The 27,193-nt window shown below is 41.0% G+C and overlaps 1 protein-coding gene across 1 annotated transcript in view; it reads left to right on the top strand.

Annotated features, from left to right (window-relative positions):
* nbas (NBAS subunit of NRZ tethering complex) overlaps positions 1-27,193 on the top strand; it is a 308,007-nt gene that overhangs the window by 93,689 nt on the left and 187,125 nt on the right. Inside the window, exons 23-27 of the mRNA XM_068028531.1 lie at positions 913-1,066; positions 8,469-8,654; positions 9,215-9,388; positions 17,399-17,532; positions 20,220-20,282. Of these exons, the coding sequence (XP_067884632.1) occupies positions 913-1,066; positions 8,469-8,654; positions 9,215-9,388; positions 17,399-17,532; positions 20,220-20,282 (711 nt within the window). The remainder of the gene's footprint in view (positions 1-912; positions 1,067-8,468; positions 8,655-9,214; positions 9,389-17,398; positions 17,533-20,219; positions 20,283-27,193) is intronic.

The following is a 27,193-nucleotide window of genomic DNA, read 5'->3' as shown; positions in this document are numbered from 1 at the left end:
TTTATTTTCTTGGAGAATAGAAGGTTTAAAGGAGATTTGAAAGAGGTATTCAAAATCATGTGGGGTCTGGACAAAGTAGATGAGGAAAAACTACTCCCATTGGTGGAAGGATTGAGAACCGGAGGGCTCAGATTTAAGGTAATTGGCAGAGGAAGCAATGGCAACATGAGGAAAAACTTTTTCATGCAGTGAGTGGTTAGGATCTGGAATGCACTGCCTGAGAGTGTGGTGGAGGCAGGTCCAATTGAAGCATTCAAGAGGGCATTGGATTGTCATCTGAAAAGGAAGAATGTACAGGGCTACGGAGAGAAGGCTGGAGAGTGGCAGTAGGTAAATTGCTCCTTCGGAAAGCCAGCACAACGGGCCGAATGGCGGCCTCCTGTGCTGTAACAGTTCTGTGATTCTGAGCCTGGAAATGCTCAAATGATTAAACTTGATTGCACCCAATTAACAATCCTGACTTATTAAGTTGCTCGAAAAGTAAATCCCAATACTGGGAAAATACTATTACTGAGCTGTCCAAGCCCAAAAAAGAGCTTTAGGCCAAAAATAAAGCACAAAGCTGCCTTGAAATAAACTGATCCAGATCTCTCTCTCCACAGATGTTGCCAGAGCTACTGAGTATTTGGACCATTTTCTATTTTTATTTCAGATTTCCAGCATCGTCAGTACTTTACTCTTGATCCAGAATAAAGTTTGCTTCACTATTTATTTGAACATTTTACAACGTGATGTTGTTTGATAATTCATACTTCAGTCCTTGCTCTGACACAATACATATCAATAAAATGCATTTAGCCATGGCGAGCTTCCTTTGATCATAGATGAATAGCTTGTCTCTCGCATATTGTAACCTGTGTGCGTGATTCCAGTCTAACCTGATAAAATGCAATGCTTGTTCCATTTCTGTAGAATGGTCATAGAATGCAGTCAGCAAGATGTAGCTGAATTTCTTTATGATGAACAGCCTGAACTGTTGAAGTATAGAACAACTGAGCCCTCTATTGAGTCTCTTACTCAGTGGTATCAGAAGCGTGCAGAGGAGATTGAGAGCTACTCTAGACAGGTGAGATCAGAAAAAAAACCTGTTTTACGTTGTTCATTTTTATGCTGAAATAATATTTTATATGTTTCTGGGAATGAGAATTCTAGACAAGAATTGCACAAGCTAAATATTTTTATTCAAAACTTTTTCTCAAAAGCTTTGTGGGTAATGAGCAGCATGAAAACAAACTTCAGGAACGGAATTATAAAGAATAGTTGGAAAAAGTTGAGCATCCAAGATTAGAAATCAAAGAAGAAATTTTATGTTGCTGCAGAATCCTCCTGTGGGAGGTAGTACTCCATGTTTTGTCACTACAAATGAGTGTTAGCTTCAAAGTGATGAAAAACCTAATTATAACTGCAACTGAACATTTGGCTTTGAAATTTGGAAATTTCCCATTCTGTCTGCTGGATGGCCTTCACACTATTTAGTGAAGAAGCCAGATTGCAAGTCTACTCGATTAAAATTGAAATTTCACTGACATTATGATACTGATGAGCAGAGCTATGCCGACATGCACTTCAGTAACATGTGAAGATCCTGCTTTTCTAAAAGCAAGTACTGCTCTTTAATGGTACTTTCAGTATAAATGGAGCAGAATTAATGGGTCTGGTTTTGTTTTGCTACAGCTGCTGATTTCCTCCCATGCAGCTTGCATTTTCACCAAAAACTGTGCTCCTTTTAGTGGCCACAGAGTGGCACCAGATCTTAATTTGTGCAAGCTATTAATTTTAAAATAACTAGAGGACAGGATGAATCTATGCCTCACGCAGTGATTGGTTATGAGCAGTACAGCAATTTTGCATACAATTTCATCAGGGAAAGGGAAGAAATCAATATATGTAATTATAAATAAAAGCTGTAACTATTGACAATATAACATTTGTTATGTGGGAGAGCAAGTGCTTGAGTGGATCAATTTTGCAAAAAGGACAACGAAAAATTCAATAAAAATGTTCTGTAATTTATTTTTGTGACATAACTTTGGTTAATAGGATTCCCAGCTAATGCTAAATTCAGATTTTTTTTTTTGCTATATCTTATCCCTTCATATGTGATTCAAAGATTATTTTGACAATGAAATTGAAATGTGATGGCATGTATTAGATATAGTATACAAAGTAGTCAGCAGAGTTACTATCTTGTACAAAACTACTTCAGTTGAACTCAACTTCAAAGTGCTTATATTATAGATCACAATTATTTGTTGACTGATTTTTTAAAAAATTAAACCAGTGGCAAAATTATATTGATTTATTTTGTTCACCTTCCCTCCAAAAATCTGAGATTGAAATCTGGTTCTAATGCACGGCAATAAAATGTCCTATTAGGAAAAACATGTCATGTATTGACTCTTCCAATTACATGAAATACATAATTCCATACCAACTCCAATAAATTGAACATCCCATCTTTAGGAAATTCATTGCTATGCAGAAGAAATGGTACCAAATTTTGAATCTAGCTCTGTGTGTAGACATGGAAAAATGTCAGCTACACTGAAGGCATAGAAAACAGTGGATATGTTTTTTAATTAACTACAATGCATCAAGATGAGCATAAAAGGGTAATGAAATAGAAAGCTGCTGTTGATTATTTTATCTCGTTTGTGACATATGCATATCTTCAATTTAAATTATATCTGGTTCTTTGCAAAAGAAAATTGTGCATGTCAGACACTGATAATTCTAAATCTTTTCAGTTGTGAGGGATTATTTTTAAGCTCTTGAAATATGCACCTGCTGCCTCATAATACCGTTTTAAATTTTTGTAAGACTAAATTGCTGAGGTTCATCAAAGAAATTCTCAAACAAATGAGTATTCCTTAATTGATGGCATTCCTAGATTTAAGAGAACCAATTTCGATCCTGTTCTATTTTTGATTTCACTGTCAAAGGCCTCATATTTTTGCTTTTCGGTCAGATTCACATGATCATTCTTTTTTACTTTTATAATGAAGAAAATGTGACCACCCATTTGTTGTTTTCCTTAAAAGGAATTTTTTCCTAATATGTGCTGTTATCTTGATTTAATCCATCTTTTTCAATTTGTTTGCTTGTGAGGCTCTGCGTATTTACTTCACTTTCTTTTGATGTCTTAACTGATCAGACTTTTTTTTTACTTCCTATTATTCATTGCTGTTAGTCACTACAGCAGCACAGAAGTGGAGCTAAGCAGTTCTGTAACTTGATTGTATTTTTTCTCTTATTGGGGCTTGAGGAGAGGAATAAAGTCAATTTGTTGCACCCTAATTTTACTTGTCATTGTCCATTATTTATGATGAAGCCAAGAGGAAAAGGGTTCATGTGAAGTGATGGTTGAAATCTCCCCAAGTATGCTTTCCTTGCATCAGAATTTTTGTTTTGTGACATATTCCTTTAGGCAAATCAAATTAAGAAAACTTGATTTATATGATGCAAAATACCACAATACATGAACACTATGAGGCATAAATACAGTTGAATTGTTTAAAACATATAAACTAACATTTTGAATAAAGGTGCATCTGTGTATTTCTGTTTGTGGTATGGAGCCAATATACTGATAATGCAAGAGACCTTTTTGAAGATATTACTCAAATAAAATAATTGTAGGGGAGACGGTGGTGTAGTGGTAATGTCACTGAAGTAGAAATCCAGTGGCCTAGGCTAATATCCTTGGTCATGGGTTCAAGTCTCACCACAGCAGCTGGTAGAATTTAAATTCAATTAATTAATACATTCAGTTCATACAGAAAATTGGAATGAAAGCTAGTCGCAGTTTCTTGGCACTGTTGCTATCATCGATTGTCGTAAAAACTCATCTGGTTCACTCATGTCCTTTTAGGGAAGGAAATCTGCCGTCCTTACCTGGTCTGGCCTACATGTGACTCCAGATCCACAGCAATGTGGTTGACTCTTAACTGCCGTCTGCAATGGCCTAGCAAGCCACTTAGTTGTCAACGGCAATTAGGGATGGGCAACAAATGCTGGCTTTGCCAGCAATGTCCACATCCCATGAAAGAAAAAAACTACTTGGGCATGGAAGTATTTTATCCTCAAAGTTTATACACTGCCTGAGAGTGTGGTTAGAGCAGGTTCAATTGAAGCATTCAAAAGGGAATTAGACTGTTATATGAAGAGGAAGAATTTGCAGGGTTACGAGGAGGTGGCGGGGGAGTGGCACTAGGTAAATTGCTCATTCGGAGAGCTGGTGCAGACACAGTGGGCCGAATGGCGGCCTTCTGTGCTGTAACAATTCTGTGATTCTATGAAATTAGTATTGTGGTTAAAATTACTATAATAATAATGTAACTCCAATAGTTAGGATACTATAGCAGCAGTTCAAATAATGTTAATTTTCAGTGTATTAGTACATTTTATGAACAATAGAGATATAATTACAGTTTTTTTAATACAAAAAGTGTACGTTCTCTTAGGAAATGGATTTATAGAATACATACCATGTATTTCTTGATATTTGCAGGTAAATGCAGGGAGGGTAATGTCCACTCAAGCTGGTTATAAACTCACCTATTCAGTGTATTGCTGAAAACAGAGACATTTTGTTGAAGCTTTTCGTCTTGCACTCAGCAGGACAATTCGCAAGAATACCAATGTAAGGGAAGCAACAAATTTATACTATATGAGAAGAGCGTGCTGATTGATTGGCAAGTTGACTCTGATTGGTAGAGATGTTGCCATGGAGAATGCACCAGTTTATGGTGACTGACAGTGAACTGCCAAGCTTTGATTGAAATTTAAACCAGGCAGCTTGACTCTGATTAGTTAAGGCATTGCCCTGAGGAATGAACCAGCAAATGGCTGTCACTTATTTTGTTTACCTGAAGCAGGTGCAATGTGTGTACATGTTCTTTCTGTCTGCAAAGAACAGGGCCCTGTGTATTAATATATGTAGCTTCCAGTACGCGCAAATGTGCCACAAGGTGAGCCCGACTGACCATCTTAAATTGGTTGTCAGCGTAATTCTTAGCACACTGAGGATTATTTTGCAAATGTTGTCCAATCGCAGAATCACATCTAACGTTGGACACTGTGTTTTGAGTTTTGCAAGCACGGACTGGTTGGGTACAGCCTGTACATTGCCTGTTGAGGAAGGGACATGTTGTTTGATACGATCTGCTAGTCTTTGGGACGTTTGGCCTATATACCTAGCATCACACTGGTATTGAAATTCATATATCACATTACTCATTTGTGTGATAGGTAGAACATCTTTTTGTCTTGACGGCAGCATCCTGTTAGTGGCGAACAACACACGTGTTGCTACCGCATAGTAGCAGCGTGAAACAGCTAGCTTCACCATTTGCTCAGATTTTTGGGATACAAAGATTGGCCATGTGGTAGATAGCGAGGAGGATAGCTGTAGGATCAGGAAGATATTGATGGTCTGGTTAGATGGGGCGAAAAGTGGCAAATGGAATTCATCCCGGAGAAGTGTGAGGTGATGCATTTGGGGAGGTTAAACACGGCAAAGGAATACACGATTAATGGGAAAATACTGAAAAGTGTAGAGGAAGTGAGGGACCTTGGCATGAATGTCCACAGATTCTAGAAGGTAGCAAGACAGGTCGATAAGGTGGTTAAGAAGGCGTTTGGAATCCTTTCCTTTATTAGCCGAGGTACAGAATATAAGAGCAGAGAGGTTATGCTGGAACTGTATAACTCATTGGTTAGGCCACAACTTGAGTACTGTGTGCGGTTCTGGTCACCTCATCACAGAAAGGATGTTATTGCACTAGAGAGGGTACAGAGGAGATTTACGAGGATGTTGCCGGGACTACAAAAATGCAGCTATGAGGAAAGATTGGGTAGGCTGGAGTTCTCCTGGGAACAGGGAAGGCTGAGGGACGATCTGATTAAAATGTACAAAATTTTTAGGGACCTGAATAAAGTGGTGAAGAGCTTATTCACCTTAGCAGTGAGGTCAGTTACTAGGGGTCATAGATTTAAAGTGATTGGTGGAAAAATTAGAGGGGAGATGAGGAGAAACTTTTTCACCCAGAGGCTGGTTGGGGTCTGGAACTCACTGCCTGAAAGGGTAGTTGAGGCAGAAACCCTCAACTCATTCAAATATGAGTACCTCAAGTGCTATAATCTGCAGGGCTACGGACCAAATGCTGTAAAGTGGGATTAGAATAGTTGGATCATTTTTCAGAGGTAGACTGGGCACTTTTCAGGGCCGAAAATGACGGTTTAGGCTTATTCATATGTTTGCTCGATATACTGCGAGACATGATCTGATCAGGGTAGCCATTGTCACACAGGATGCCTTTGATTTGCCCTATTTCAGCATCAAGCGTGCATGGTGAGCAAATGGGTTGGGCCCTACTTACGAGTTTGCCAATAAGGCTAATCTTTTTGCGCATGGAATGGTAAGAATCCCAATGCGTGTATTTACCAGTGAAGTAATATTGTGGTAGACCATAGTAGAGAACCTGTTGGCCAGTGTGATGCTAGGTATATAAGCCATACGTCCCAAAGACTAGCAGATCGTATCAAACAACATGTCCCTTCCACTGTTTGCAACGGGCAAGGTACAGACAGTATCCAACCAGCCCGTGCTTGCAAAACTCAAAATACTGTCCAACATTAGATGTGATTCTGTGATTGGACATTTGTTAAATAATCCTCAGTGTACTAAGAATTACGCTGACAACCAATTTAAGATTGTCAGTTGGGCTCACAGTGTGGCGCATTTGCGCGTACTGGAAGCTACATATATTAATACACAAGGGCCCTGTTCTTTGCAGACAGAACATGTATACACATTGCACCTGTTTCAGCTAAACAAAATAAGTGACAGCCATTCACTGGTTCATTCCTCAGGGCAATGCCTTGACTAATCAGCATCAAGCTGCCTGGTTTAAATTCCAAACAAAACTTGGCAGTTAACTGTCTGTCACCCATAAACAGATGCATTCTCCATGGCAACACCTCTACCAATCAGAGTCCACTTGTCAACCAATCAGCACTCTCTTCTCATACAGTATAAATTTGTTGTTTCCGTTAGATTGGTATTTTTGCGAATTGTCCTGCTGAGTGCAAGATGAAAAGCTTCGACAAAATGTCTCTGTTTTCAGCAATACTCAAGTTCTGTACTACCAAATGACTTATTCAGTGTCGTGAATAGTGAATTTCACCTACTTATTACATACAGCCTTCAATATGTTTCAAAACTTCTGCTTTGGAGAAATGAGACTAACAATGCAGTTCAAGCTAATCCATTTTGTGTTACAGATTTGGTGCTGGTTGAATACATCACATCTATAAATTTGCTATATATCTTTTTGTTAGTGAAAAATTTTCTTAAAGCTGAGCCAAATCAGACTATACTCTGTTGTCTATCATTTTTCTTTAATCCTTAGTTGACCAATGACTTGTAAGTTATTCTGTTTGATTATCTGATGGCTGCCTTTTTTTTTACAGCACAATTTGCATAAAGCAGAAGGAGCACAATTTGGCAACAGAGAGCCCTGTTTAATAATCTAGTGTGGTCAGAAAAGTATATAAGACCTCCATACTGTGTTAGACCTGTGCTACATCTAACTTGTGAATGCAGGAGGCGTAGAAGATACTTTCATCTGCAGAATTAGTCTACCCTTCAGAAAAATTAAGAAAAGAAGGACACGTGTGTTGTGGTTTTGTTGAACTTCAGATGCATCATTTAAACCTACATCATATGCTGGCCTTTAAAAGTGCTTGCTAACTTAGTTTTTATCTATATTTTAATGTTTTTGAACTTCTCTTTAATTAGTAAAGCCATAGCAGTAATGTCAGCTACTATCAATAGCACTTAATATTTTCATTTGCTCACTGAAAAAAATAAGTTTATATTTGAAGTTACTCGCAAGACATCGCACGACAAACGCGAACTCATGAGGCTGAAGAGCCTTGATTTTGGGTCTTCAAAGGACTGTAACTACTATATGTAAAAGAAACTGCCATTCTGCAATATTGCAAGTACTATTCAGTGCAATCAATTTAGATTGATTTGAGAACATCAATTTTCTTCACAACTTGCAGATTAATAAGTTTTGAAAATTTTTTGGAATCTGTGTGCTGTCCACTTCTGGGATTTTGATCAAAATCTAGCTCCACCTCATGGTGTGAACGTCTCTCTTGAGGTTTGTTGAAGATTCGAGGGTGAAATGAATTTTGGTAGTCTGCTGCATATAATGCCCCGTAATTCACAAACTGATAGTAAGATAATTGTTTCACTGAGTTTGAGAAATGGAAGAATTGTCATTGGGGTTTCAGACATTGCTGTAGAACTGATGTTAAAATGGACTGAGTATTGAGTCCATCAGATAAAATGGACACAACCTGGAGGGACAGATAACTGAAAATCAAATATTTTTCACGAAAAATCCATGCCAAAAACTCTTGATCAGTTTTAATGTTGCTCTGTTATTTGTCTTTAGGTGGATTGTGCCTTATCTCTAGTACGTCTTGGCAAGGAGAGGGACATTCCTGGGTTAGAGGTTCTCTGTGATGATCTGATCACTCTGGAAACACTCGTATATGAGACAGGGGCTGATCCAACTCTTTCGCTGAAGGAACTGCAACAGATGAAAGACATTGATAAACTGAGGCAATTGATAATCAATGTAGGCTGTACAAATAAGATTTTAATAAGTGTTTATTTGCAGATTATTAAGCATTGTACTACCATTTGGCAAGTTTGTTTGTCACTGGCATACCTTTTCAAAATTTAACATGCAAAAGATTTTACTGACTGATTTAAAAAAAAAAACTCCTCTGGTCCCCACATTGTTCTCCATGTATAAAGCATGGATGACTAACTTGTTCCCAAGCCTCTGCCAACTCCACCTCAAGCCATTGCAACAAAGTGCAAGAATGACTTGTTAACTGATGTATTTCCCCCACTCCCTCATCAATATGGAATTAAAACTTTATGGAGTTATGAAAAAAGCCAGTGTCTATCCATTCTATGCAGCTGCACAGTAGATTGCTGGATATATTGTATCATCACACAATTATATTGATAACTAATCTCATTTTTGAAGATCATTTATTTAAAAATAGTGGCATTGTGATAAAGTTCTTAAGCTTCTTAATGATGTTTAACTTTTCCCTTCTACCAAAAAGTGCCAATATGCATGTTGCTGTTATGTAATTAATGACTTTTTCTTTTATATTCCTGTAGTCCTCTGAAGAAATGTACATAAAGAATGTGTACCAGTGGGTGGTGCCATTCCTGCACCGCTGTGAGAGTAAAAATATGGGACGTGCAGATGAGCTGCTAAGAGAGTACTTAGTAACAGAGGCAAAAGAGGATTTAAAATACCCTTTGAAGATATTTCAACAGTCTAAACCTGATGTATGTTTAGTGCTACTTTTTGTTTTACTGGGGGCTTGAATAAATATTGAAACAGGCTTGATTTTTAAAAAATTCTTCTACTGAGACTCATTGTACCATATGGAGGTCCCTGGCCAAGGGTCATAGGATCATAGGAAATAGGAGCAGGAGTAGGCCATTCAGCCCGTCGAGCCTGCTCTGCCATTCAAACAGATCATGGCTGATCATTTGCCTTTGTGCCATTTTTCCCCACTAACCCCATATCCCTTGATGTCGTTAGTATTCAGAAATCTACTGATTTCTGTCTTGAAGATGCTCAGTGATTGAGCTTCCACAATCCTCTGGGGTAGAGAATTACACAGATTTACCACCCTCTGAGTAAAGACATTCCTCCTTATCTCAGTCTTAAACGGCCCGCCCCTTATTCTGAGACTGTATCCCCTTGTTCTAGACTCACCAGCCAGAGGAAACATCCTATCCACATCCACCCTGTAATGCCCTGTAAAAATGTTGTAATTTTCAATGATATCACCTCTCATTCGTCGAAACTCGAGAGAATACAGGCTCTGTTTCTGCAATCTCTTCTCATAAGACAATCTCGCTACCCCAGGGATTAATCTGGTGAACCTCCATTGCACTCCCTCTATGGCAAGTATATTCTTCCTTAGATAAGCAGACCAAAACTGAACACAATACTCCAGTTGCGGTCTCACCAAGGCTTTATACAATTGAAGCAATACATCTTTACTCCTGTACTCAAATCCCCTTGCATTGAAAGCCAACATACCATTTGACTTCTTAATTGCTTGCTCCCCTTCATACTAGCTTTTAGTGACTCATGAACAAGGACACCCAGGTCTCTTTAGACATCAACACTTCCCAACCTCTCTCCATTTAAGAAATGCTCTGCACTTCTGGTTTTTGTACCAAAGTGGATCACTTCACACTATTCACATTATATTCCATCTGCTCTGTTCTTGCCCATACACTTGGCTTGTCCAAATCCCCTTGAAGCCTCCTTGCATCCTCCTCACAACTTACATTCTCACCTAGTTTTGTGTCATCCGCAAATTTGGAAATATTACAATTGGTCCCCATATCCAACTCATTGATATAGATTGTAAACAGTTGTGGCCCAAGCATTGATCCTTGTGGTATCCCACTAGTAGCAGCCTGCCATCCTGAGAATGACCCATTTACTCCTACTCTCTGCTTTCTGTCTGTTAACTAATTCTCAGTCCATTGCAGTATATTACCTCCAATCCCATGTGCTCTAATTTTGTTTACTAACTTCCTGTTTGGGACCTTATCAAAAGCCTTCTGAAAATCCAAATACACCACATCCACTGGTTCTCCTTTACCTATGATACAAGTTACATCCTCAAAAAACTGCAACAGGTTTGTCAAACATGATTTCCCTTTCACAAATCCATGTTGACTCTGCCGAATCATATCATTATTTTCCAAGTGTCCAGTTATCTCATCCTTTATAACAGATTCCAACATTTTCCTGCTACTGACGTCAAGGAGGACACAAATTACCTCCCAGAAATGTTAGGGAACATAGGGTCTAGTGAGAAGGAGGAACCGTATGAAATTAGTATTAGTAGGGAAATGATGATAGGGAAATTGATGGGATTGAAGGCCGATAAATCCCCAGGGCCTGATAATCTACATCCCAGAGTACTTAAGGAAGTGACCCTGGAAATAGTAGATGCATTGCTGGTCGATTTTTCAAAATTCTATAGACTCTGGAACAGTTCCAACGGATTGGAGGGTAGCTGATATAACCCCACTTTTTAAAAAAGGAGGTAGAAAGAAAACAGGGAATTATAGACCAGTTAGCCTGACATCAGTAGTGGGGAAAATGCTAGAGTCCATTATAAAAGATGTAATAGCAGGGCAGTTGGAAAACAATGACAGGATCGGACAAAGTCAACATGGGTTTACGAAAGGGAAATCATGCTTGACAAATCTACTGGAATTTTTTGAGGATGTAACTAGTAGAATAGTTAAGGGAGAACCAGTGGATGTGGTGTATTTGGACTTTCAGAAGGCTTTTGATAAGGTCCCACATAAGAGATTAGCACGCACAATTAAAGCACATGGGATTGGGGGTAAGGTACTGACATGGATAGAGAACTGGTTGGCAGACGGAAAACAAAGAGTAGGAACAAATGGGTCTTTTTCCGAGTGGCAGGCAGTGACTAGTGGTTACCGCAGGGATCAGTGCTAGGACCCCAGCTATTCACAATATATATTAATGATATAGATGAGGGAATTAAATGTAATATATCCAAGTTTGCGAACGACACAAAGTTGGGTGGGAGTGTGAGTTGTGAGGAGGATGCAGAGTAGCTCCAGTGTGATTCGGACAGGTTGAGTAAGTGGGAAAATACATGGCAGATGCAGTATAATGTGGATAAATGTGAGGTTATCCACTTTGGTGGCAAAATCAGAAAGGCAGATTATTATCTGAATGGCGATAGATTGGGAAAGGGGAAGTGCAGCGAGACCTGGGTGTCCTTGTGCACCAGTCACTGAAAGTAAGCATGCAGGTGCAGCAGGCAGTTAGGAAGGCAAATGGTATGTTGGCCTTCATAACGAGAAGATTTGAGTACAGGAGCAAGGATGTCTTGCTGCAATTGTACAAGGCCTTGGTGAGACCACATCTGGAGTATTGCGTGCAGTTTTTATCTCCTTATCTGAGGAAGGATGTTCTTGCTATGGAGGGACTGCAGCGAAGGTTCACCAGACTGATTCCTGGGATGGCAGGACTGATGTATGAAGAGAGATTGGGTTGATTAGACTTGTATTCGCTAGAGTTTAGAAGAATGAGAAGGGATCTCATAGAAACCTACAAAATTCTAACAGGACTGGGCAGACCAGATGCAGGAAGGATGTTCCCGATGGCAGGGGAGTCCAGGACCAGGGGTCACAGTCTAAGGCTAAGGGGTAAACCATTTAGGACTGAGATGAGGAGAGATTTCTTCACCTAGAGAGTGGTGAACCTGTGGAATTCTCTACCACGGAAAGCTGTTGAGGCCAAATCATTAAATATATTCAAGAAAGAGTTAGATATAGTTCTTGGGGCAAATGGGATCAAGGGATATGGGGAGAAAGTGGGAACAGGTTACTGAGTTTGGATGATCAGCCATGATCATATTGAATGGCGGAGCAGGTTTGAAGGGCTGAATGGCCTACTCCTGCTCCTATTTTTCTAACAGGTCTGTAGTTCTCCGTTTTCTCTCTCGCTCCCTTCGTAAATAGTGGGGTTACATTTGCTACATTCCAGTCTGTCGGAACCCTTCCAGAATCTGTAGATTTTTGAAAGATAACCACCTCCTTCAATACTCTGGGATGTAGTTCATCTGGTCCATGGATTTGTCAACTTTCAATCCAACTAACTTTTTGAGTACTGCCTCTTTATTGATACAAATTATTTTCAGTTCCTCAATTTTTACAAGTCGCTTGGTTCCCTAGTATTTCTGGGAGATTTTCTGTATCTTCCTCCTTTGAAGACAGACACAAAGTAATTGTTTTGTCTCTGCCATTTCCTCATTCTTCATCACAAATGCTCCTGTCTTTGCCTGCAACGGACCCACATTCGTCCTTGCGAATCGTTTTCTTTTCCCACACCTGAAGAAGCTTTTACAGTCCGCCTCTATGTTTCTAGCTAGCTTAGATTCGTAATCTTTTTCCCCTTTCTTTATCAGTTTCTTGGTCCTCCTTTGTTGGACTCTAAATTGCTCCCATTCCTCAAGCTTACCACTTTTTCTGGTGACTATAAGTCACTTCCTTTGACCTAATGCAATCCTTAACTACTTTTGTTAGCCACAGTTGATTCACCTTTCTTGTTGGGTTTTTGTGTCTTAGAGGAATGTATATTTGCTGTAAACTGTGTAATACTTCTTTAAATACTTGAGCCATTGCCTGTCTACTGTCCAATCTTTTAATGTATTTTCCCAATCCACCATAGCCTACTTGCCCCTCATATCCTTATAGTTTCCTTTGTTCAGATTTAAGACCCTAGTTTCCGAACAAACTGTATCTCTTTCAAACTTAGTGTAGAATTCTATCATTTTGTGGTCACTATTTCCTAATGGCTGCTATACAGCAAGGTTGTTAATTAGCCCTTTCTCATCGCATAATACACTAAATCTAAAATAGCCCGATCTCTACCTGGTTCTTCAATGTACTGCTCCAGAAACCATCCCGTACACACTCTATGAATTCATCCTCCTCAGCATTAGTGCTAATTGGGTTTACCCAATCTGTATGTAAACTGAAGACGCCCATTATTACTGTATTGCCCATGCTACATGCAGCTCTAATTTCCTGAGTTATACCGTTCCCAACATTACCATTGCAGTTTGGTGGCCTTTTAACAACACCCACCAATGTTTGCTGTCTCTTGCTGTTCCTTAGCTCCAACCAAACTGATTGTACATCTTGCTCTGGATCCAAGATCCTCTCTCACTAATGTACTGATCTCGTCCATTATTAACAGTGCTACCCCACCTCCTTTTCCCCTCCGCCTTTCCCTCCTAAATGACGAATACCCTTGAATGTTCAGTTCCCAATCCTGGTCACCGTTGCCACGTTTCCGTGATGGCAATTAAGTCATACCCATTTACCTCTATTTGTGCCTTCAAATCATCTACTTTGTTGCGAATGCTGCGTGTATTCAGATAGAGTGCCCTTAATATTGTCTTAACATTATTCTTCATTCCGATCCTATTTGATGATTGTCTTCGTCTAGTCTGCCTTCCAATTTAGCTTACTACTCTATTTCCTGTTACCAGTTTTCCTTCCCTCCAATCTGAGCTCCCTCTTAGGTTCCCAATCCCCTGACAAATTAGTTTAAATGCTCCCCAACAGCACCAGCAAATCTCCCTGCGAGGATGTTAGTCCCAGTCCTGCTGAGGTGCAACCCGTCTATCTTGTACAGGTCCCACCTATCCCAGGACAGATCCCACTGCCTCAGAAATCTGATATCCTCCCTCCTGTACCAATTCTCCAGCAATGTGTTAAATCGCTTAATCCTCTTATTGCTATGCTCACGAGCATGTGGCACTGGGAGTAATCCTGAGATTACTGCTTTTGAGGTCCTGCTTTTTAATTTCTTTCCTAATGCCTTAAACTCTGCTTTCAGGACCTCATCTCTGTTCTTACCTATGTCGTTGGTACCAATGTGGACCACAGCCTCAGAAGAATGTCCTACAGCCACTCTGACATCCTTGACCCTGGCACCGGGGAGGCAACATACCATCCTGGTGTCACATTTACTGTCGCAGAACCATCTGTCTGTTCCTCTAACTAACGAATCCCCTATCACTATTGCTCTTCCACTCTTCTTCCTCCCCTCCTGTGCAGCTGAGCCACCTGTGGTTCCATGGACTTGGCTCTTGCTGCACTCCTCTGAGGATCCCTCACCCTCACCAGTATCCAAAGTGGAAAACCGGTTAGCAAGCAAGATCGACTCAGGGGACTCCTGCACTACTTGCCTGGTTCTCTTAGAATGCCTGGCGGTCACCCATTCCCTCTCTGCCTGCACATTCTTAACCTGTAGTGTGACCACCTCCCTAAACATGCTATCCATGTAGTTCTCTGCGTCACGGATGCACCACAGTGACTCCAGCCACCGCTCGAGTTCTGAAACCCAGAGCTCAAGCTTCTGCAGCTGGTGACACTTCCTGCAGATGTGTTTGTCAAGGGCACATGGTGCATCCACGACTTCCCACATACCACAGGAGGCACATTCCACTCCGCCGAGCTGCCCTGCAATACCTTAGCTTTACAAAGTAATTATTGTTAGTGTAAGAATTTATATCAATTTATATTAATGACTTAGATGAAGGGAGTGATGATGGCACGGTAGCTAAATTTGCAGATGACACAAAGATAGGTAGGAAGAGAGCAAAAGGAGGTTGTAGACTGACAGGTTGAGTGAGTGGGCAAAAATCTGGCTGATGGGGTATAATGTGGGAAAATGTGAAATTGTTCACTTTGGCAGGAAGAATAAAAAGCAGAGTATTACTTAAACGGAGAACAACTGCAGAATTCCGAGGTGCAGAGGGATCTAGGTGTTCTAGTACAGGTACAGCAAGTAATAAAGAAGACTAATGGAATGCTATCGTTTATTACGAGAAGAATTGAACATAAAAGTAAGGATGTTATGCTTCAGTTATACAAGTCATTGGTGAGACCACCTCTCAAATACTGTCTGCAGTTTTGGTCTCCTTAAGGATGGTGGAGGCGGTTCAGAGGAGGTTTACTGGATTGATACCTGGAATGAGTGGGTTGTCTTATGAGGAAAGGTTGGACAGACTGGGCTTGGTTTTACTGGAGTTCAGAAGAATGAGGGGAGACTTGATTGAAGTTTATAAAATCCTGAACGGTCTTGACAAGGTGGATGTGGAAAGGATGTTTCCTCTTGTCGGTGAGTCCAGAACTAGGGGGCACTGTTTTAAAATTAGGGTTATCCTTTTAGCACAGAGATGAGAAATATTTTCTCTGAGGGTTGTGTGACCTTGGAACACTCTCCTCAGAAGGTGGTGGAGACGGGGTCATTGAATATCTTTAAGGTGGAGGTAGTTAGATTCTTGTTAGGCAAGGGAATCGAGGGTTATCGGGGGTGGATGGGAGTGTGGAATTTGAAACACAAACAGATCAGCCATGATCTTATTGAATGGTGCAGCAGGCTCGAGGGGCCGAACGGCCTACTTCTGCTCTTAATTCGTATGTAATAAGTAGAATAACTTACCAGTTACTCCCCAATCAGCTTCTTCCCCTGTACCGAAGTAAGAACCAAATAGTGGAGGCTGAAAAGGCAGAAAAGATATGAAAGAGCCCCTCCTTCCTCTTGTCACTGAAGTCCCTCGCATACCAACTCACAGCCTCACACTCTGTCCAAGCAGCAATTTCTAATTAGTAATTACTAATAAATTACACCAACTGAAACCTTAGTAGTACTAACTTTACCACTTATAAGGTAGCTATTTAGGGTTAAAAATTTTTTTTTCTGATTTTCCAATTATTTACAGGCACTATCTGACAGCTGTTACTCACCAACCAATCAGCTTATGGCTTTCCCGTGATGTCACCGTTAGTTTTTTTGCACTCTCCAAACTTATGTTTTTTCACTCTTCAAACCCAGTACAGTTAGGCAGCCAGATTTTCAAAATAAGGGGAAGACACTTAGGACTGAGAAGAGGAAAAATTTCTTTACTCAGAGGGTTGTGAATCTTTGGAATTGTCTACCCCAGAGGGCTGTGGAAGCTCAGTCATTGAGTATGTTTAAAGCAGAGATTGACAGATTTCGAAATACCAATGATCTAAAGGGATATGGGGAAAGTGTGGGAAAAAGGCATTTAAGTGGATGATCAGCAATGATCGTATTGAATGGTGGAGCAGGCTCGATGGGCTGAATGGCCTACTCCTGCTCCTGTGTTCAAGTAACGGCTTAGCCGTAATTATTGCCTCCATCCCTTTGGGAAAGTGACTGGCAGATGCTCTTTGATATTTCTGAAAATTGGGAACTATGGAAAGGAACCCTTAACAGCATGCTGTGTCAATTCATTTCTGGTGCGATCCTACTTCACAATTGATAAGTCATTCATAGTATCAATTGATACTGTTCGTTTAGTTACTGAGACAGCCTAACATACTGAGACAGCATGACATAAGGGGTGCTTCCTATAAGCATTATGATCAGACTACCAGGCTGGCAACATTCTTTGCTTCATACCAATATATATGTAGTCTCTAGTTGGTTCAGCCTTAGGAACCACTAGACTTAATGTACTTGATGTTTTTCCTGTCTGCTTTCATAGTGCTGATTGATCTTTTGCTTTTGTGATTTGCTTACCCAGATTTTCTGAACACAATTTAGCAACTTGCATTTCTTTCTTGTCCTTTTTCGAATGTTTTTCTATTTTTAAATAAGCAAGAGGAATAATAACAGAAGTGATAAAATCCTCAAAATGTGCTAGTAATTTGATACATTCCATCCCACTTTTTTTTTATTAGTGTCAACAGAAAATTATTCCTGACCATCACCAGTTGATGGCGGTAGCCCTAGAATGTCTCTACAACTGTGACCGAGATGATCAGCTGTCTCTTTGTTATGATGTGCTTGAATGTTTACCACAGAGAGGTTTTGGGTAAGTATGATCCAAACTATTAAGGTTTTTAAGTAGATTGATTTGTTAAGAAACAATTATTCTGAAAAGCATTAATATATTTAAAAGCAAATTGTTGCTGTTGCACTCTTCTTCTACCTCATATTTCCAAAAATGTATCTTTCTTTTTACTTATGATTGCGGGATTAATAAATATCTTGCCGTGGGGAGGACAAGGGAACTGAAGAAATAATTATTATTCCTATTGGAGTAGTTGAGACGACGAGCAGAGATGCATTTAAGAGGAAGCTAGATAAGTACATGAGAGAAAGGAATAGAATGATATGGTAATGAAGTTTAATGAAGAAGGGTGGGAGAAGGCGCATGTGGAGCATAAACTCTGGCATAGACCCTCTGGACTGAATGGCCTGTTTCTCTTTAAATTCTACGCAATACTATTAAGCTCCTGTGGTCTTACTAACATTTTCTTTTTAATTTTGAGTGCATAAAGTTATAAAAATCTATCGGCCGAAATTTCTTGAAAACTTGTGCTGAAACAGGGTAAAAATGGCATTTGGTGAACTTCGCCATAAAAGTTTGTGGAAATTCAGGTATAAGTGACTTGTGCCATTTTTACACTATGCCCAAATTTTCTCTCTTTTGTGCCAATTTCAGTGGCATCTCCAACAAAACTGCACAGCTGCACCATGCCCCACTTCCTTCCCCCAACCCTGCCTTATGCAATGCAACAGTGCGGCTAGTGTGAATTTCCTGTATTTACCTCAGTTCAGAACAGGCTGCAGACTTACCTGGAACAGAACACTGGTCATTCATGGTGCTTTTTGTTTAAAAAAAGCAGTTTTTATTCTTAATTTTCCTCACTGAGACCTGCAGTGAATCGTCTGCATCTTCGAATGCATCTTCAATCAAAATGATGTGCATTAAAAATTGAAAATGTTCCACACTGTATTTTCCTAATCATACTACACTTAATGTGCATAAATGATGGTTTGATGTCTCTTGATAATTTTCATGCATAAATAGGGACTTAAAGAAGTAAAATGGCCTAAATTCAGTGCTTTCCTCCCCATTTGTTTACGCCCATTTATTTTTCCCAGCATATTCTAAGTAGATTCTCCAGATGTTTTAGCAGAACTCGCTGATGAGAAGATCGATGTAGATTTTGGCATAACTTGCCAGTTACACAGTTTCAGGAAATTCTGGAATATGTCCTTGTGCTTTTCACTCACAGTGAGGTAGAGTAATAATGTAATAAATTTGATGGATAATTGGTATCAAAATTGTACAGTCCTCTCCACAAACACTAGATTGAAAGCATTAAACAGTGTAGTGATTGTTACTTTGACTTAATTCATTTTGCATCCATGATAGATCTATATGCTTACCATAAAATATGTCGCTCTGAGAATGAAGTCAGCCAGAGTTTGACTTGTTTACAGCCTCAAATGGGTGCTCTCTTTTGTCTCAGGAGTCAAGACTGTATAGCATGAACTGGATGACCTGTTTTCACAGAAGGGTTGATCCATTTTATGCATTCCTTTCTTTCCTCATTTTTGAGTTCTTCACTTCTGATGAACAACTCAGATAATTCTTGCAGCTCCAAAATTGGCCTCAGTGGATATGCCCCAAATTTTGTTAGACCCATTAATATCAGTGCTTCATTGTGCCCCTATAGTTGAAATAGATGAAATACCCATCCTGCTTGGTGAGTTATTACAAGGCAATCTTTGAGAGCTCAACATTTAATGATCTTGTTGTAAAAACAAGGCCAATAAGGTTGATTGGAGGAGATAGATTCTTCGTTAGGACACAGGTGAAAGCCATGGCTTTGAGATTACAGTTGAAATGTAACATTTGAAGGCATCCTAGTCTTTTGGGCTGTATATACTGCAGCTAAAATTTCTTGTGCTTGTCAGCGATTCTTCATAAAGATAACATGGTGTAATTTCTTGCTTCAGGTGCGTGAGAACAAAATGTTCTGTGGGCTCCCTCAGTGATGCTTTAGTCTTGTTTTACACAACTTACTGTACCCTACACTGGAACATAATTATTGTGATCTCAAATTTCTGATGAAAATGGTTATACTTATTGACAGGATTTTGCTGGGACCGAGAGAACTCCAACTTTAGATTGCAAAATCTGTCACACCTTACAAGTATAATGCTAATTGAAACATTCTAAATTTCTTCCTGTGGTTCTTTCTGTCTCTCAGGAAATTTATAATTCCTTCCTTTCTGTATCCAGCTTCCCATAATTCAGATATTGAATATCACTTCCCCCTCATGAGCACGAAATACATTTTGTTGCAGTAATATTCCATTATGGGCCTCACACTTTGAGTAAAACCATCTCTGAGCAAAGATTTGCCAGTTGGTGAATAGACTGCATTGCACACTGATTTAAAAAAACCTTCAGGGATGTGAAGGACACTTTGAGCAATCTTAGATCTTTTTTAATTGGGTTCATCAGCAAAGGTAGATCTGTTTTGGGGACCCAAAAAATCCCATCCTCTTCCTGGAGTACCATTAGGTCAGAATCTTGAGGTGTGTGGAAGGTGATACTGTAGAGATAAGTAGACCCAATAAGTTATTGTTTTACAATGTTGTATCATTTAGAGCTCTACAATCACTTGACTCGCGAAACCAGAAGTGGTCAGTGTGTTGAATGCAGGTATTAAACATTTTTTTTTTCTTTTGATTTTATAACAGTCAAGAAACAGAAGTGACAAAAACTCTACATGATCAGGTTGACTTGTTGGAACAACATCTGAGGTAGAATTTTTTTTTTCACCATCAATTGTACTTCCTATTTAAAAAAGAGGTGTATTGTCAGTGTAAAATGCAATACAATATGTATATACATTTTTCTTCCTGTTTGAAGGCATAAAAGTGACAGAACACTTTGTGCGTGTTTTTCACTATTCCCACCTCTCCTCTTCCTTCTCCAGTTTGAGTAATGCTGGGCTTCAGAAAAAGGTTTATAATTGTAATGATATCCACCTGGGAAGGACAAGTCCCATTAGAAGCTGGAAACAAGTCCATGAATATTTCTTGTTTGCAGGTGTCAGCAGAATCCTGTCACTAGAAGGGCAATATTTCAGCTTTTTTAAAGATTGGGGAGGGATAAAGTTGTGATAAATCCAGGCGATGAGACCATCTATTCCATTCCACTATACCACAAACATCTCCAATGTGATGCCCCCACCAAATACATCTTTCTCTTCCCTCCCCTCTCAACATTCTGAAGGGTCTGCTCCACGTGAGACATCCTGGTCCACTCTTTCATCACTCTCAACACCCACTCATCTTCCCGTGCAAGTGCAGGAGTTGCAACATTTGCATCTTCTCACCGTCCAGGGCCCTAAACACATTCCTCCAGGTGAAACGGCAATTTAATTGACTTCTTGCAATTTAACACACCTTTTTTGCTGCTCATAACTGAAGTTCCTCATCCCTGGAACCATTCTCGTGAATCATTATCTGTACTTGCTCCAGTGCCCTCACGTCTTTCCTAAAGGCAGCACCCAGAACTGAAGGCAGTACTCCAACTGAGGCCAAACCAGTGTCTTACACAAGTTTAACATAACCTCCTTGCTCTTGTACTCTATGCCCCTGTTAATAAAGCCCAGGATACTGTATACTTTATTAACCATTCTTAACCTGCCCTGCCATCTTCAATGACTTATGCACATATACACCCAGGGCCCTCTGCTCCTCCACCCCCTTTAGAATTGTACCCTTTATTCTATATTGTCTCTCCATGTTCTTCCTACAAAAATGAGTCACTTCACATTTCTCTGCATTGAACTGCATCTGCCACCTGTCTGCCCATTCCACCAACTTGTCTATGTCCTTTTGGAGTTCTGCACTCCTCATCGCTGTTCACAATACTTCCAAGTTTCGTATCATCTGCTAACTTTGAAATTGTGCCCTGTACACCAAGGTCTAGGTCACTGACCCCTGGGGAACTCCACTACAAACCTTCCTCCAGCCTGAAAAACATTAATTAATCACTACTTTTTGTTCCCTGTCACTCAGCCAATTCCGTATCCATGTTGCTACCGTCCCTTTTGTTCCATAAGCTATAAGTTTCCTCGCAAGTCTGTTGTGTAGCACTGTATTAAACGCCTTTTGAAAGTCCATGTATACCACATCAACAGCATTGCCCTCATCAACCCTCTCTGTTACCTCCTCAAAAAACTCCAGCAAGTTAGTTAAACATGATTTTCCCTTAAATCCATGCTGGCTTCCCTTAATTAACCCGCATTTGTCCATGTGACTATTAATTTTATCCCAAATTATTTTTTCTAGATGTTTCCGCACCACCAAAGTTAAACTGACTGACCTGTAGTTGCTGGGCTTATCTTTACACCCTTTTTTGAACAAGGATGTAACGTTGGCAATTCTCCAGTCCTCTGGCACCAGAGTCTATGGAAGACCGAAAAATTACTGCCAATGCCTCCGCAATTTCCACCCTCACTTCTCTCAGTATCCTTGGATGCATCTCATCCGGTCCTGGTGCTTTATCCACTTTAAGTGGGTAGGTACCCTTGGCTTCATACACTGTTCCATTGAGACGCAATGTAATTTCGAGGAACAGTACCTCATTTCTTGAGTAGGCACTTTACACCTTTCCAGTCTCAACATTGATTTGAACAATTTTGGATCGTAACCTATGCTCCCATTTTTTTTTTGGACAACAGATGCTGGTAATAATTCTGTTGCCATTACAATCTTTGGTTTCCTTTTTTGTCCCATTACTGCCCCCTTTTTCCTTATGCGATTATCACTTTTGCCATTTAATCGCTCTTGCCTATCACAGACCTTCCCTTTTGTTTTTTCCTCTCCTCTCTCACCTTTTTCCTGCCTCTATACTTGCTTAAAACCTGTTGCATTTGTAACTTTTTCCAGTTCTGATGATAGGTCATTGACCTGAAACATTAACACTGTTTCTCTCTCCACAAATACTGCCAGACTTGTTGAATATTTCTAACATTTTCTGTTTTTATTTCCCATATTGTTAACACATATGCAGACCACTGTTAGTAGCATCAATTGACCCCATTGCTAAAGTAGAAAGTGGTGGCGTAGTGATAATGTTACTAGACTAGAAACCCAGAGCCCCAGGCTAATGCTTTGGGGACAGGGGTTTCAATCCCACCATGGAAGGTGGTGGAATTTGAACTCAATTCATAAATCTGGAATTAAAAAACTAGTCTAGTGGTGATCATGAAACCATTGTCGATTGTTGTAAAAACCTATCTGGTTCACTAATGTCCTTTAGGGAAGGAAATCTGCCATCCTTACCTGGTCTGGTCTACATGTGACTCCAGACCCACAGCAATGTGGTTGACTCTTAACTGCCCTCTGAAATGGCCTACCAAGCCACTCAGTTGTATCAAACAGCTACAAAGCCTAAGAAAAGGAATGAAACCAGACGGACTACCTGGCATAGACAATGGCAAACCCAGCCCTGTCGACCCTGCAGATTTCTCCTTACTAATATCTGGGGCCTTGTGCCAAAATTGGGAGAGCTGTCCCACAGGCTAGTCAAGCAACAGCCTGACATAGAATCAAAGAGAGATACAGCACTGAAACAGGCCCTTCGGCCCACCGGGTCTGTGCCGACATTCAACCACCCATTTATGCTAATCCTATATTAATCCCATTACCCTCTCACATCCCCACCTTCCCTCAATTCTCCTACCACCTACCTACACTAGGGTCAATTTACAATGGCCAATTTACCTATCAACCCGCAAGTCTTTGGCATGTGGGAGGATACCCACATGGTCAGAGGGAGAACTTGTAAACTCCGCACAGGCAGTACCCAGAACAGAACGCGGGTCGCTGGAGTTGTTGTGCTGCGGTGCTAACCACTGCGCCGACATATTCATACTCACGGAATCATAACTTTGCAGACAATGTCCCAGACACCGCCATTACCATCCATGGCTATGTCCTGTTCCACCGGCAGGACGGACCCAGCAGAGCTGGTGGCACAGTGGTATACAGTCGGGAGGATGTTGCCCTGGGAGTCCACAACATTGACTGCGGACCCCATGAAGTCTCATGACATCAGGTCCAACATGGGCAAGGAAACCTCCTGCTGATTACCACCTACCGCCAATCCCTCGGCTGATGAATCTGTACTTCTCCATGTTGCATGCCAATCGGAAGAAGCACGGAGGGTAGCAAGGGCACAAAATGTACTCTGGGTGGGGGATTTCGATGTCCATCACAGTAGCATCACTACTGACCAAGCTGGCCGAGTCCGAAAGGACATAGCTGCTAGACTGGATCTGCGGCAGGTGGTGAGGAACCAACAAGAGGGAAAAACCTAATTGATCTCGTCCTCGCCAGTCTACCTATCGCAGATGCATCTGTCCATGACAGTATTGGTCGGAGTGACTACTGCATAGTCCTTGTGGAGCTGAAGTTACATATTTGCATCGGGGATACCCACCATCATGTTGTGTGGCGCTACCACCATGCTAAATGGGATAGATTTCAAGCAGATCTAGCAACTCAAAACTGGGCATCCATGAGACGCTGTGGGCCATCAGCAGCAGCAGAATTGTATTCAACCACAATCTGTAACCTCATTGCCCAGCATGTCCCGCGCTCTACCATTACCATCAAGTCAGGGGGCTAACTCTGGTACAATACAGGACTACTTGCATCCCAAACAGCGGAAGCAGCATGCAATCTACAGGGCTAAGCGATCCCACAACAAACAGATTAGATCTAAGCTCTGCAATCCTCCCACATCTAGTTGTGAATGGTAGTGGACAATTAAACGACTGACAGGAGGAGCAAGCTCCAGAAATATTCCCATCCTCAATGATGGGGGAGCCCAACACATCAGTGCAAAAGACAAGACTGAAGCATTTACATCCATCTTCAGCCAGAAGTGTCGAGTGGATGATCCATCTCTGCCTCCTCCTGAGGTCCCCAGCATCACAGATGCCAGTCTTTGGCCAATCCGATTCACTCCATGTGATAGCAAGAAAGGGCTGAAGGCACTGGCTACTGCAAAGTCTATGGGCCCTGACAGCGTTCCGGCAATAGTACTGAAGACATGAGATCCAGAACTAGCTGCGCCCCAAAGACAAGAACAAAAGACAGTAAGGGGAATAAGAAAAGTGATAGGCAGAAAAATCAAGGGTCAGAATCAAACAGGGCCACAGTGAAAAATAATGGGAAGGGGACAAGTAATGTCTAAAAGACAAGTGTTAAGGATTTGTGCCTTAACACGCAGAGCATTCGCAATAAAGTGGATGAATTAATCGCGCAAATAGATGTAAACGGGTATGATCTAGTCAGGATTACGGAGACTTGGCTGGAAGGTGACCAGGGATGGGAAATGAACATCCAGGGATATTCAGTATTTAGGAAGGACAGACAAAAAGCAAAAGGCGGTGGAGTTGCATTGCTGGTTAAAGAGGAAATTTATGCAATAATGAGGAACAATATTAGCTCTGACGATGTGGAATCTGTATGGGTAGAGCTGAGAAACACTAACGAGCAAAAAATGTTAGTGGGGGTTGTATATAGGCCCCCAAACTGTACTGATGATGTTGGGAATGGCACTAAACAGGAAATTAGAGATGCATGTGATAAAAGAACATCTGTACTGATGGGTGACTTTAATCTGCATATAGATTGGGCAAATCAAATTAGTCACAATACCGTAGAGGAGGAATTTATGGAGTGTATACGGGATGGTTTTCTGGACCAATACGTTGAGAACAGGCCATCCTAGACTGGGTATTGTGTAATGAGAGAGGAATAATTGACAATCTAGTGGTGCGAGACCCCTTGGGGACGAGCAACCAAAATATGATAGAATTCTTCATCAAGATGGAAAGTGACGTAGTTGATTCTGAGACTAGGCTCCTGAATCTCAGTAAAGGAAATTACGAAGGTATGAGGCGCGAGTTGGCCATGACAGATTGGGAAACGTTACTTAAAGGGATGACGGTGGATAGGCAATGGCAAACATTTAAAGAGCGCATGAATGAACTGCAACAATTGTTTATCCCTGTCTGGCGCAAAAGTAAAATGGAAAAGGTAGCGAAACCATGGCTTACAAGGGAAATTAGGGATAGCATTAGATCCAAGGAAGAGGCATATAAATCTGCCAGGAAAAACAACAGACCTGAGGATTGGGAGCAGTTTAGAATTCAGCAAAGGAGGACCAAGGGATTGATTAAGAAGGGGAAAATAGAGTACGGGAGCAAGCTTGCAGAGAACATAAAAACTGACTGTGAAGGTTTCTTTAGGTATGTGAAGAGAAAATGATTGGTGAAGACAAATGTAGGTACCTTACAGTCAGAAACAAGGGAATTTATTATGGGGAATGAAGAAATGGCTGACCAACTAAATGCATACTTTGGTTCTGTCTTCACAAAGGAGGACACAAATAACATATCAGAAATGTTGAGGAACACAGGGCTTAGTGAGAGTGAGGAACTGAAAGAAATTAGTACTGGTAGAGAAATGGTTTTGGGGAAATTGATGGGATTGAAGGCTGACAAATCCGCAGGGCCTGATGGTATGCATCCCAGAGCACTTAAGGAAGTGGCCCTAGAAATAGTGGATTCATTGGTGGTCATCTTCCAAGATTCTATAGACTCTGGAACAGTTCCTACAGATTGGAGGGTAGCTAATGTAACCCCACTATTTAAAAAGGGAGGTAGAGAGAAAGCAGGGAATTATAGACCAGTCAGCCTGATGTCAGTAGTGGGGAAAATTCTAGAGTCCCTTATCAAAGGTTTTATAGCAGAGCACTTAGAGAACAGTTGTGTTCCCCAACATTTCTGGTATGATATTTGTGTCCTCCATTGTGAAGACAAGAATCGGGCAGAGTCAGCATGGATTTACGAAAGGGAAATCATGCTCAACAAATCTACTAGAATTCTTCGAGGATGTAACTAGTAGAGTTGATGAGGGGGAGCCAGTGGATGTGGTTTATTTGGACTTTCAGAAGGCTTTCGACAAAGTCCCACATAAGAGATTAGCATGTAAAATTAAAGCGCATGGAATTGGGGGTAGTGTATTGTGTATTGTAGGCAGGACGTCAGAAATGTTCCATCCATCAATATTGGCGACCACGCTCTGGAAGTGGTTTCAACGTTCACCTACCTAGGCTCAACTATCACCAGTAACCTGTCTCTAGATGCAGAAATCAACAAGCGCATGGGAAAGGCTTCCACTGCTATGTCTAGACTGGCCAAGAGAGTGTGGAAAAATGGCGCACTGACACGGAACACAAAAGTCCAAGTGTATCAGGCCTGTGTCCTCAGTCCCTTGCTCTATGGCAGCGAGGCCTGGACAACGTATGTCAGCCAAGAGCGATGTCTCAATTCATTCCATCTTCGCTGCCTCCAGAGAATACTTGGCATCAGGTGGCAGGACCGTATCTCCAACACAGAAGTCCTCGAGGCGGCCAACATCCCCAGCTTATACACGCTACTGAGTCAGCGGCGCTTGAGATGGCTTGGCCATGTGATCCGCATGGAAGATGGCAGGATCCCCAAAGACACATTGTATAGCGAGATTGCCACTGGTATCAGACCCACCGGCCGTCCATGTCTCCACTTTAAAGACGTCTGCAAACGCGACATGAAATCCTGTGACATTGATCACAAGTGGTGGGAGTCAGTTGCCAGCGTTCGCCA

Source organism: Heterodontus francisci, chromosome 3 (genome assembly GCF_036365525.1).
Source record: "Heterodontus francisci isolate sHetFra1 chromosome 3, sHetFra1.hap1, whole genome shotgun sequence".
NCBI classification, from domain to species: Eukaryota; Metazoa; Chordata; class Chondrichthyes; order Heterodontiformes; family Heterodontidae; genus Heterodontus; species Heterodontus francisci.
The sequence above is the reverse complement of the archived record's forward strand: the minus strand, read 5'-3'. Positions and strand labels throughout refer to the sequence as shown.